Source organism: Accipiter gentilis, chromosome 17, assembly GCF_929443795.1.
Source record: "Accipiter gentilis chromosome 17, bAccGen1.1, whole genome shotgun sequence".
NCBI classification, from domain to species: Eukaryota; Metazoa; Chordata; class Aves; order Accipitriformes; family Accipitridae; genus Astur; species Astur gentilis.
In genome coordinates, this window is record NC_064896.1 from 15,653,072 (window position 1) to 15,666,274 (window position 13,203).

General features: G+C 35.1%; 1 protein-coding gene across 7 annotated transcripts in view; it reads left to right on the top strand.

Moving 5' to 3' along the window:
* Positions 1-13,203, top strand: part of SOX6 (SRY-box transcription factor 6) — a 381,650-nt gene that overhangs the window by 360,352 nt on the left and 8,095 nt on the right. For 5 of the 7 annotated variants that reach the window (XM_049819851.1, XM_049819852.1, XM_049819846.1 and 2 more), the window contains 2 exons: positions 4,025-4,258; positions 6,684-6,900. In XM_049819851.1, the coding sequence (XP_049675808.1) occupies positions 4,025-4,258; positions 6,684-6,900 (451 nt within the window). The remainder of the gene's footprint in view (positions 1-4,024; positions 4,259-6,683; positions 6,901-13,203) is intronic. The other 2 variants (XM_049819848.1, XM_049819849.1) reach the window with 1 other exon arrangement.

The following is a 13,203-nucleotide window of genomic DNA, read 5'->3' on the forward strand; positions in this document are numbered from 1 at the left end:
GTTTATTATTGTTTGCATTCTGGTAACATGTAAAGGCCCAGTCTGAGGTTTTGTTGTGGTAGATGATGTATAAAATGGAAGGTAAAACCACATCTCATTAAAGACAATAGTTTTAACCCTAATGTGGCCAAGATTTCAGGGAAGATGAGAAGAGATGGTGCCTGTCCTAAAATTGTTGTCATTATGAAAGGTCAGAAACTCAGATAAAGGCAGGAATAAATCAACAAACAATGTAACAATTGTTACTGTTTGTTTCTTAACTTTCAATTCATGTGAAAATCTTTATCTTCTATGCTGATGATCAGATTCTTTTCTCTTTGTAAAGAACAGGGGTTCTTCTTCTCCTGCACTGTCATTAGAGAGCAATCAGGCTCTTTTGGAACAAAAATACTGTTTAAAATACTTTAATGAAGCTGTAACATTTTTAGATTCATTCTCTGGTGTTTTTTGACCCAGTATTGTCCCTAGAGTCTAGTCTGGAATCCAGCTTCCACAGAGGAGTTGCCTGCCATATATCCACAAAACCTGATCATTCTCCTCTAATCTGCTTTTAGTTTTAAATCATCAAAGTCATGACAAGTTGAGCAAATGCACAGCATCTAGGAAGTGAGGCAGTCTACACCCTCAGAAGCTAACAGTGTAACTTTGAGAACAGTCCCAGCCTTTAGGCTGAAGTGTAGACTTCTTTGCCAACTAAGCTATTAGGGCAGCCAAACTGTACTACTTTTGCAATAAATCTTAATTCTGACCAAGCTCTTAATTCTGAAAACCAAAACCTCCTCCTGCGCTTGCAGTATGAACAGTAACTAGCAGATAAAACATTAGTTGCCATAAAGAGACAATTACCAACTTCTTCTTCTCACCTTTCATTGGTAGGACATTTTTATTTTATCTAATATTTTGGGTTTATTATTTATTAGGCTTTCCTGAAAATATTTTCAGAAAGAAGTAAAACACCTACTTCTTCGCAGTTGTATGTGTCTTTTCTTTAAAAACTTCAGGCATCTCATTCAGCCTCTGTCAGTACTATAATTATCACAATAAGAAAAAAAGTCCATACTTCATAAAACCTGTTGAAATTGTTTATATAGGGCACAACACTGTCTAAATATCTGATTGATAGGATGAAGTACCTACGAACAACCAGTTTGAAAGCTTGTTCTTATGTGTTTCAGCTTGTAAGAGCTCACTGAGCTAGGTTCTTTTTATATTATTAGCAGCTTATTTCTAAGCTAAAAAGGTACTGAGACTTTCTGGCTCCCCATGTAGAATCACATGCTAACAGAAGTGTTTTCTTGTAATGCTTTATAAACTGAATATAATTCTGTAGTTCTGAGATAATTAGAAGAACATGGAGATGATATTACCTTAGTTATTTGCAGAAATTCATTTTGCAGATGCTTTTGTGATGGCCTATGGGTCAACTTGCAAATATTCCCCCAGAGATCAAGCACAAAGAACATCAAATCTTTGGCTGCTTTTTCAAATTCTTCAAGTATGGACTTGCTTAAAGCAGATGCAGCCAGAGCTTCTTGGCCTTCTTGGGATGGTTGTAATTTATTACTCTAAGTAAGAATTGTTTTCTAACATAAACTTTCTCTGAAAACGGATCATTTATGGTGGGTTGTTTTGTTGGGTTTTTGTTGTTGTTGTTGTTGTTCTCTCTAAATTATATCCAGATTAAAAAGCTGGCCTATAATCTTGATAGTAGTAAAGGTACTCTTTGCCTTCATTAGGATTGAAAGGTCAGGCCAAAATTGTGTTAGAAAGGGCTAAAGACAAACTCCTTAGCCATAGTGAATAAGTACCTTTGGGAAAGTAAAAGATGGAAAATCACCATATAGATTCAAATATGTTTTCTTTCATTTGTTGTGAGTAGAGTAGCTGAATAACAAATGACAACTTTTGCATCAATAATAAATTTTTTAATTTGTCGCTAACTTCCTAATTGCCCACATACCAGTTACAAATTTTATAGTATTATTTTAAAAGATGGAAGAGCCATTACATGATATATTTGATTTTTCTCAAATTATATAGCCATTTGTCTCAATAAATGTTTCAATGTTGACTTACTGTGTTTGTAACTTATTATAGTTTCACAATAAATATATCCTCTCAAAAGATGGTGTCTTTGATATGCATGTTCCAAGCCTTCTGACAACAATGGACAGAGCCTCATTAACCATACACACCCCTAAGTTGGTCCTACATGCAGGTCACTCAGCAAAACTACTGTTCCTTTTTGCAATAAAAAGCTGACTCTGGCTGCAGTCTCCTGTAAATGCTGAACACCTGTAACATGGTACTTAGAATAGTATTAAAGTAGTTTTGCATCTCACATTTGCCACAAACCTGTCTTCTTTTATGTGCACACATGTTAGTATACAAATTGCCAAATTGGTGTCAGTTGTAAAGTAATGGCATTGGAGGCATCATAAATTACCATGGTGATCCTCAGGAGAAGACACAGCCGTATACGAATGAGTGTTTTGCTCTCAGGGTAATGTATGTCTTCATCTGGCCCAGTAGTCAGCATATTGCCCTGTGTTGATGGATATAGTCAGCTTGAAACTACACTACATTTCACTGCACAATAAACATGGCTGTCAACACCATATAAAGCAAAATCAATTTATCCTGTATGGTCAGTGCGTTTTAAATGAAATTAATGTACTGTGGACTTGGTGGCAAAAAGGTAGTGTATTAGTTATGCATCCCCTATTTTAGGACTTTTTTCAAGTGAATGTATTTCACATATAGAATTTTTTAAATGCTATATCTAATATGTAGTGTTTTCACACTAAATCGGGAGACCTAGTTTTTGCACAATTAAAAACTTGTGAGTTGGTCTCTGAAACCAGTAAATCTTCAATGTTTTACTTCGTGTAAAGAACTAATCTTATATTATTTGGCAAATGAATCCGTGACAGGAGCTGTAATAGTGTACAAAAAAGGAGGCCTATTGCTGTGCTAATTTGTGGTCAAGATTCTTGCTTTTTCAAGGTATTGAATTATATGAACAGTTTGATGAGGCCTAAGATTAAGTATGTCACTGCCACTGTAAAGACTTTTTGCCTTTCTGTTATAGCTAAGGTATAACACTAAAAACATATGTTATCATCACAATTGCAAAAGCTTTTCTGGTAAAAGCATGCCTTATCCAGGCTCATTTATCTCTTTCTCCTGTATTAACTAGTTCTACACCTCATACTCAGCTCTGTGAATTCTAAATCCCCATGAAGCTTTGCTGTTTGTGGTCCAGAAGTGGAGCTGGATGCATTAAAAAAATGCATTAAGGTTATGCATGTACAAGTTGAAGTGATGGTGGGTAATGACAGGACACTGGGGTACATTAAAGAACAGCAGGCATGGAGAAGCTGGAGTGCTTGTCTCCCATTCTGGAAGCTCCAGGATGCTGTGCATATACCTGCTGAAGGCAGAGAGTTTTATTACATATATGTGATCGAATGCTCCAAGACACGTTTAAAATTCAACTAAAGGACATGCAACTTTAAAATGTTCAGCTCCAAATATAATCAGATCCATACAACTAGCAGCATGTACCTGGTGTACTATATAATTTATTTTATGAAATGTTTGGCATGTGCTTCACTGCTCAAGCAGTAAAGTAATTGTAAATTACTTGTGTGAACAGGTCTACATCAGTTTATATTCTCAAACTTCTATGTGAGTTTTGCTGAGCATTCAGAACATGTATGCTATGTTTAAGTCCCAAATGGAAACTTTTTCAAATCTCCATACCTTACCTGGAGAAATACCAGTGCAATTTGTTTCTTCACTCAGATGTTGATGCCTTCAGCTGTGTGAGCCTGATCCGTTACACTGAAATCACTGGATATCCTTTCTCTCACTGTCTCTCTCTCTCTCGTAGATCTGGCAGCTAAAAGGGGAGAGAGCAAAAGAGAATGAGGCTAAAATAAACACAGCAGTGAAAGCGCTTGCGTAATCCACATAATAATGTTTTGCATCCATCTTGTTTCTTCCTGCCCTGACATTACAGGAAGTAAAGCAATGAATGGCTCTGCAGCTAAACTACAGCAGTATTATTGTTGGCCAACAGGAGGTGCCACTGTGGCTGAAGCTCGAGTCTACCGGGATTCGCGGGGCCGAGCCAGTAGCGAACCGCACATCAAACGACCAATGAATGCTTTCATGGTTTGGGCAAAGGATGAGCGTCGGAAAATTCTCCAAGCCTTCCCTGACATGCATAACTCCAACATTAGCAAAATCCTAGGTAAGTGCAAGACAATGAACAAATCATGACTGTGACTGAACCAAAACCGAGGGAAGCTTGGAAGGCTCTGTATAGTAGTGGCAGTTGGCAGAGATTAGTTATTTTTGGAGCTGTGGAAAGATGAGGTTATTTATATTGGTGATACTGGCTAGTTACTTCCTTCTTGGATATGCAACTTCTCTAATTTTAGGACATATTTTGTTTGGGAGATGTTCACTGAAATTGGAATTACTGAAACTTATACAAATGAAGGCTCATGAGTTGTTTTCATTTTCATTCCCTTCCTTTTCCCTTTCTGCCCCTTCCCTAATGCTTTTTATTTTCAACAGCAGAGTCACAACATGCTTTAAAGACTTAGTAGCATTCAAAAGGAATGTTTGGTTAAATCTGTTGCAAGCGTGTATCCTGATAAAAGGTCTAATTGCAAGATCCCACTAGAAATCACCTGAACTACAAATCACCTGAATACAAAATGGTACTTGATAGAGTAAACACTGGGAAAAAAATATTAAAGTACAAAATCAAAATCAAAGGTTTATGTGTTACAATGTTCAAAAAGCTAAGGAAGCACTAGTATCATACAATTAAAATACTGCTTAGTTAAAAGACACCATAGTTAATACTTGATTTGTATAGATTGGGAAGATAAGGGAATATACCATGGATTATTTTTTGCCACTGTGCAAATAAATTGGCTTATTTTTGAGAAATTTTTATTTGCTTTTTAAGACCCCTCTAGAGAATTAGAAACATACGTGAGAATGGGTGGTGAAATCTTAAAAACCTATATTTGCTTTCTGAGTCTTTGAAGTGAAAGACAGATTCCAAATGTAACTTGTAATAAATAAAAGTAAAAATCAGGCTTCCTCTGTAATCATTTTATTGTAAACTTTGAGTTCAAATACGTTCTTACCAAAGTTTGTTGCATGTTAGTTCAATCAGAGGCAAGAATACATAGAAATAAATGTTGCTTTGTCCTAAAACTTCCAAAATCTTGCTTAGCAGTTCTCATATTTTTGTCTACCATACAAGTAAGTTATATGAATAGCCTTTCAGTTTCGTATAAAACCTGCACTGTTTCAGTGTTGGCAGCTGTAGGGAATCTATACTATTTGTGTGCATTCTGTGAAAAAACTATTAGGAGCATAGTAACTGTATTCATTAAAATGTAAACTTCCAGCATAAATATTTCAGAAGTGCCAGCAATTGAGTGTTTGTTAACCATGGAATTAACCTGTCAGTATCTGCTCTGCCACAAATAAGTCTATGTCCATATAATATCTGTGCAACTTTTCCAGGACAATAAGAAAAGAGACTGAAATATTAGAACTGACACAGAGTATTTATTGCTGGCTACAGATAATATTTATACAACTTTTCCATTTGTTGATGTATGAAAAATCTTGGTAAAAGAATAGCTTCCACCCACGTTTACCACAGCTGTAATCATTTTATTCATCTAAAAGACACCAAAAGGCTATTTTCTGCATTTATTATGCCCTGGAAAAAAAAAAAAATCTCCTCTCTATTCAAGTGTTTAGATAGCTCCTTATAAACAATACAAGAGATCTGAATACTTTTTCCTCTTCCTGTGTACACTGTGTTAATTTTTAAACTTTTTTATTGGTGCAGCTTTCAATGAGAGTTTATAGTACCTGAAGTGGTGTATGTAATTACATGTGCCTTCTGGTTTTCTTTTTTTTTTTTTTTTTTTTTAAATATAAGTTTGTCAAATGTAACTTTGTCGGTGCAGTTCTGTGCATTTATTACATCTGGCTAGAAGATAATATTCATAATAGGATTTAAAGTATGTTAAGGTGCCAATATTATGCCAAGCTTATATCAGAAGATTAGTAAATTTAAGACACCCAGACAGCAAGGGATTTTTCATAATTTTGTCAAATCTATAAGGTTTTGATAATTTTTTCATGCTACATAGCAAGGTATTAATATCTATTAGCAGCAGTGTATAAACCAAATCCTCATAAAACTATCAAAGAAGCACGTATCCCTAGGCAATGTGTCAAGCTTTTAACAGTAAAAGTAGGTTTGTAGACCTTACTTAACCATAATACTGTGTGTGGTATTACAAAGCTATAGAATTATTCACAGATTAATGCTCATATTATAAAAAATTAAAGTCTGTTTTGCAGCATGAGGCTGAGATTTTGAGGAGTAACTATTGATTTTAAATGCACCTATTTAATAGAGATTTACATATGTTTGGCCTGCAGCAATATCTGAAAGTTAAGGTTCTTTTCAGGTGTCTCAGGTTGTGCTTCCTGATATATGTGCTGGCTGATGTAAATGCAGATCAGTTTAATTAACTTATTTAAAATTTTTTTATTATGGCAAGAAGGGATGTTGAAATGTGTATGTGTAAAGCTGCTTTACTTGAGCACTCACTAATGTTTTGTGTTAATAGGATCTCGCTGGAAGTCCATGTCAAATCAAGAGAAACAACCTTATTATGAAGAGCAGGCACGGCTAAGTAAAATCCACCTAGAAAAGTATCCTAATTACAAATACAAACCTCGACCAAAACGTACCTGCATTGTTGATGGAAAGAAATTGCGTATTGGTGAATACAAACAACTGATGAGGTCTCGAAGACAGGAGATGAGGCAGTTTTTTACTGTAGGGTGAGTACTATTGTTGTAATTGTTTTCAAAGACAGAGAATGCTGTTTGAAAACAAATAGACTCCTCTGTTTAAGTCACTGACTAATGTCATTTAGAAGGTAAGGATTTGAACCTGTAAAACCTTATTTAAAACATAAGACATATCATAGAATATGGAGCTATCAGCTTGCCACTGAATGCTGATTATGAGACAGATTGGGGAATTCTTTAAAGTCAAAAGAAGATGTTTCCCATTAGCATGAAAGGTTTGAATCATGTCTTTTGTGAGTTATTAGTAAGCTAGTCCGTTCTGGGTTAGTAATGACTAGGATCATTTCCTAAATTAAGACAAGAACAAAGAGAAAACCACAAAAGGTTATTCCCTTGTAGAAAAAGGAGTCAGGACGGGGAGAAGGGAAAAGGGATAGGAGTAATAGCACTTACGTTAGGAACATACATGAATGAATGATATCATAGCATGAGGCTATTAGGAATTTTGTTATATATAGAACTCTGGAAAAAATATTTTTTAAAAATAAATGTTTCAGGAGGAGTCTTTCAAGTAGTGCATAGATGGGGTAGATTTACAACTCGGAATCTGTGACTCAGAAAGATCCTGGCACAGTTTTAAAAACATTGTGTTTTTTAACAGTATTTCCTCTAGTCTTCAGCAGAGAAAGTAGCACTATGAAAGATCTACATGCTAAAGATAACAAAAGTCCAGTGAAACAACCGCACCATAACCGATTTTTCTCTCCTGGCTTTTTTGTTTTTGGTGGTTTTTTTTTATGACTTAATCTGTGATGCTCAGTGCTCTAACACAATGTTTCTAGTGGTTTACAAAGAGTCTAAAAGCTATCTCCAGTGCCAGCCTTTCCAAATTCACAATGTTCTGCTTATTTCTCTAATCACAATAGTCTCCTTTTGTTGGGTACTTCACTACCAGATAATTGACCTTGACGTCGATTATGTGCCCTCATTTTTGGCTTGGGATGCAGAACTCCTGTTGCAGTCAATTATTTTGTGGTACAGCCTGCAACAATGTGGGCTCTTTCTTCAATCAGTAAATAGAAGTGGTTTTGATATCTTGAAATAGCCTTCCAGTCTATAGTTTTGACATTGTTTTCACTTCTTCACTCTAAGAGAAATTGTTTACTAATAGGCTTCCATCAAAATTGTACATAGACCCCTAAATAGAAATCTGAATTTATACAGCACATCACAAATTATATTCAGATTGAGGGAATGAAACTCTAGCTTATGTCTTCCAAAGCAGATTGACAGACCAAATCACATCTAGTCAAGAAATGCAAAAGAAGTGCCAGAACATCAGTCTGAACAATTTGAGAATTGTTTGTTAATTCAAAACAGTATTAAACAGTAGCATTTTACACATTGGAAGTGGTGGCTAAATATGGGGCTGAATATGAAGGACAGATCTAAGAATCTTCTAAAAGTGCCTACTTAAAGAATAATATTTTGATTTTTTTTAAAAAAAAAAGTAATGAAAACTATTCAAAATTAAATTGCTGGTGCAACCTAAATGTATCATCTTTCTGATGTATAAAACAGTATGATCACAAAGACCATAAGAATGTCATCATTTTCTTGAAAGGATTGATTCTAATTCGTATTTATACTAAGTCCACTCCACCATCCTCTATCCATGTTGAAGTTTTAAAGTAAGAGTAAATTACCTTTATGCACTTATATAATGATGCAGTGGACTTTACCAGCAACAATGACTTTTAGTTATGCAAGTGATGAAGAAGGGGGTACGAAGTCTAATGGATGCATTCAGTAAAGGTGAAATGAGATCCATGTTGAAGTTCAATATGAATATAAACTTTGATACTGAGGAAACATAGGCTGTGATTTTAAAAAATTATTTCACGCTTTTCCGTGACTTCCCACTGTTGCCCCAAATTCCCTTTTCCCTAAAGAAAAAATTAAAACAAAATTCTTGGAAGAGACCAAGCCCAAAAGGTGAAAAAAAACAGACCAGGACAGTTTTTTTGAACTGAAACATAAAACATAGCATCATTTATCTCAGCAGAATGGTTTACTGAGTAATAAAAAGCAACATTTCATTGAAATCAGATTATAATTAAGTGAAACATAGTAATTAATCCCATCAACTTCTTAAACTTATTTTTCCTTGTGTTTAATGTAAATATCACATAAAGCATCAACTGGAACAGTTTTCCTAACTGACCTCGTATACCCATCATTTTTCCACTGTTTTGATGGAACAAACAGCATAAACCATCCTTCAAAACTGTAAATGTGAGAGTTGAGATGCAGTTTCCATTTCAGAATGAAATAGGAGACAAACGTGGTTTTTAGGATTGAATATACTCTATGTTTATAGTAAATATTTCAGTGTAAGATAGAGAACAAAAGTACAAAGTAGATTCCAGTGAAATATGCCAAGTGCTTCATACTGCTTGAAGTCCTGCTGTTTTTTCTTTTTTTTTTAAAGAACGTACCAATTAAGTTGGGAATGGCAAAAAATTATCATCACAGAATAAAAAGATAAATAGGAGATGTGTGAAGAGAAAGATAAACCTTCAAAACAGGTGCCTAAAGGAAAGTATAAATAGCAAGAAAAAACTATATTCTTTCATATTTGTGTTTGGTATTCTCTTACACCAAATGTATATTTATGGCTTAAGCAATCCAATAAGGGCTAGTTCCCATCAGATCCCCTTGGGTGAGCCATTGGCTAGCATAGAATAATCCTGCCGTGTGTACAACTAAAACACTTCCCACCACAAATATAGGTTTTACACTGCTTGAACTTTTAAGATGCAAAAACCCTCATACTACTTATTACTTCAGTGCGCCACATTATTTGATAAACATTGGCAAGATGTACAAAAGTTGTTTAGAGAATCTCAATATACAAACTAGCCAGGCTTTAAAATAAAATAGAGAAATAAACTAATGAATGGCAAGGTTCTGTTCTGATTTTTGAAGAAAAGGTTCCAAAGAATTGGATGAGAGTGAAGATTTCTTGGAAGAAATTGGGCAGGAAATTCATGTTTTGAGATCAATGTTATATATGTGATAGACCAGCACAAAAATCTAGGAACTGGCAAGTATTTTAAAGAACAGAGTGGAACTTAAAATATGTGTAGGCCTTCTATTGCATCCCTACATGAATGAATTTTGTTCCAAATGAGGCAGATAGTATATAGAAAGAATTCACGTTTAATACAGAGTATGTTAAAATGTGCTGGTTTTAATCTAGTGGAAGCTGAATCTGAAGCCAACTATGGCTTTAAAATAATTGAGTTATTTTTAATAATAAAATTATTAATGGGAAGTTGTGAATGATAACTTCAGCATAAGTTAATCCCTGAACAGACTTCAAGTGATTTACAATTTATCTTTAGTACTCTTTTTGTAATGCAGAAATAAATGTGAACTAACAAATGGATCATATATAAACAATATATCAGATATTTTAATTTGAGTCTGTCTTTTGTTGCCTTGTCTTACAAAAATAATTCAATTCTCAGTCATTTGTACAGTCTACTATACTCTAAATATAAGTATATGATATATACACATTTCTCTGCAAAATTAGGTAAGCAGTGACTTTTTTTTGTGTGTTTTACCAGTGTAAGATGTTTAGAATAAAGCCTTTATAGTGTTTATAACTACTGTACACACATAGTCTGAATGTTGCTAGACTACGGTTTTGAATAAGGCTGTAATATTATACTCCTGTAGCTTGAACTTAAAGTAAGTACACAATGGGTGCTTTTGTGAGATTTACTGTTATTTCATTCCTTATGGGAATGTAAGTTTCAAGGGTGTGTAGCGTATAAGCATTTTCCTTAATGCAATCGATTTTTCTTCAGTCATCTAAAAAGCTGACAGAAAATAATTGGGAAGGGATCAGAAAACAATGGTAATTTGCCAATTTAAATGCTTAGCTACTTTTGCAAAAGTCAAAAGTGGAACATTCTCCAGGAAAATCCCAAGAATATTAATGCTGCAAACTTGTGAGCAGGTCAACTGGTCTAAGAATTTTCATGTTACCTCCTTTTTTATATTTACCTAACTATTTTGGGCCAAATCTTTAGCTCCAAACTGGACAGATGTTAGCGATGCTGGCAGAGCAGAGGGGCAAGCGACCTGTAGTAACTGGCCACATAAGGATTTCTTTGGCAGAGGAGATGGTGGAGACAGGAGTGGTTTGAAGCCAGGGTATGTAGCCATGCATCACCGTTTCTCATGGATCTGAAGAGATAGGAAGATTAATGTTGGGTTCTGGAAATTTTAACCAGGCAGAAAACTTCCTTGCTTTAACCATGTGCAACGGAGCTGAATTGTAACCTGTAGCTTGCAGTAAAGCATGTTTTTATCTCCTCACTCCAAGGTCCTATGATAGGCAAAACTCTAGCTAGATACAAGGATGAATGTTATGAAAAACACCATTAACATGAATGCCTTTAAGAACTACAAATAAAGGAAAACATAATGGCCATAGTCATAGGTTAGAAACTCCAACTCTTCCTTTCAGGGAGAGTGGTTAGAATTCAAATAAATGCTCTGATTTCTTCCCCCCTCCCCATCCTATAAAATTTAATTACTTAGAAAATGATAACACTCATCTCCAGTATCATATGCCATCCATATAGTTTGTGGTATCTTAAAATAAGGCTTTCTGGGATGTAATGCATCAACTTGAGCAGAATTTACAGTGACAACCTGATCAGCTCTAAATAACAACAGGGCTCTAGTGAGAGGTAGGTGTCTAGTTACTGGGGGTGTGTGGGTGCCCATGTTTAAGTGCTAGCAAATTTTTACTAGCAAATGGGTAGCAATTTGAGACACTTCCCCTTTAGGTGGTACAGTTACCACATGTTTACAGTTCCATGGTGAGATATAGGTAATTTAAAGCTCACAGTTATTACCCAGCAGCAGGCATACACACCACGTCTGATAATGTTTAACATGTAAAGAAGAACTGCGTTTATGAATGACAAATTCAGTAAGCCGTTAACTTTCCTGTTACGCCGATCAAGTTCTTTACCAGTAAGATTCATTCTGTAGTTTGCCACACATTCTCAAGTAAAAGGTATCTCTGTAAATTCTGCTTCATTATGCTTAGATGACCTGCTCCTCTTATAGTTTGTAATGGGTGGTACTTAGACAAATATACCCTGTCCCATTGAAATGTGGATATGCAAAAGAGTTTTGCTGACTTGATAAGTATTTGAAGAATATATGAATATCTTAACTTAGCCTGTCCTTTAGGGCTTAACACTGACAACCATCATTTTGTCGAGACACCTCGCAGCCCTGTCCTAAACAGATATTTTTTTTCCGTCTTGCTGCTTATAAAAAGGAAATTTGCTTCTAAAAAAATGCAAACTTTTTAGGGGGAGGGTTATGGGTGGATATTAGGGTTCTGATCCCCAGTGTCATCTATAACACAAGAGCAGCTTGCACTCAATCATTCTTTGAGTATATTCTACAATTTTTATTGTAAGAGTAGTAAAAACAACTTTTCTCAAAACATCTTTTGGCATTAATGTTGTGGTGTTCTTCGATGAACAACTGCGGATGCTTTGTTTTGTGAATGTATTTATTCTAAGAAGTATCGGAAAAAGATTAGTACCAGCAGTTCTTAGATGGGCAGGTTAGAGAGAATTAAGTGTGTGTGGCCTGGTGACAACTATGTAGAATTTTGCTGTGGCCATGTGTGGGTTTCTTTTTCCTTTGCTTTGTGGAAACAGTCATTAATGTGAACATTTTCTGTGTCTAAAATTTGTGGAGGAGATGCATGTGGGTTTTTAACAGTAATAGTTTATACTCCTGACAACATGCAATCCTAAAACAGAAAAGTTCCCATGTGAGGTAGGTGTTCAATTTTATGGATAAAGTATTGAAAGATGTTTGCAGAAAATCACTTGCAAGCAAATACATTGGCTGAAAATTGTTTTCACAGAACATTTATCAGACCATTTTAAAAGTGAAAATTTAGTGAAAAATCCCTAGCTGTTTGTAAATCATCTGCAAATCATCATTTGCAAACAGGAGTATAATGACTGTGTCAAATGAATTACTGCGATGTTTTTGCTCGTTGCTAGCCAGGTGTACCATACTTATACAACAGATGTTTGAATTTCTCAAGCTGTGCAGAGGCTTTAAGAGTCAGGCTAGCAGTACCAGCAATGACAGAACTAGATGCTATTTTAATATTATCTTACACAGAGCGTTCATGACTTGACTGTCTATATTGGTTCCCAAACTTGAAGGACTTTGGTTTCCCAGTAACTCTGTAGTGTGATATTTATCAAAATTAGG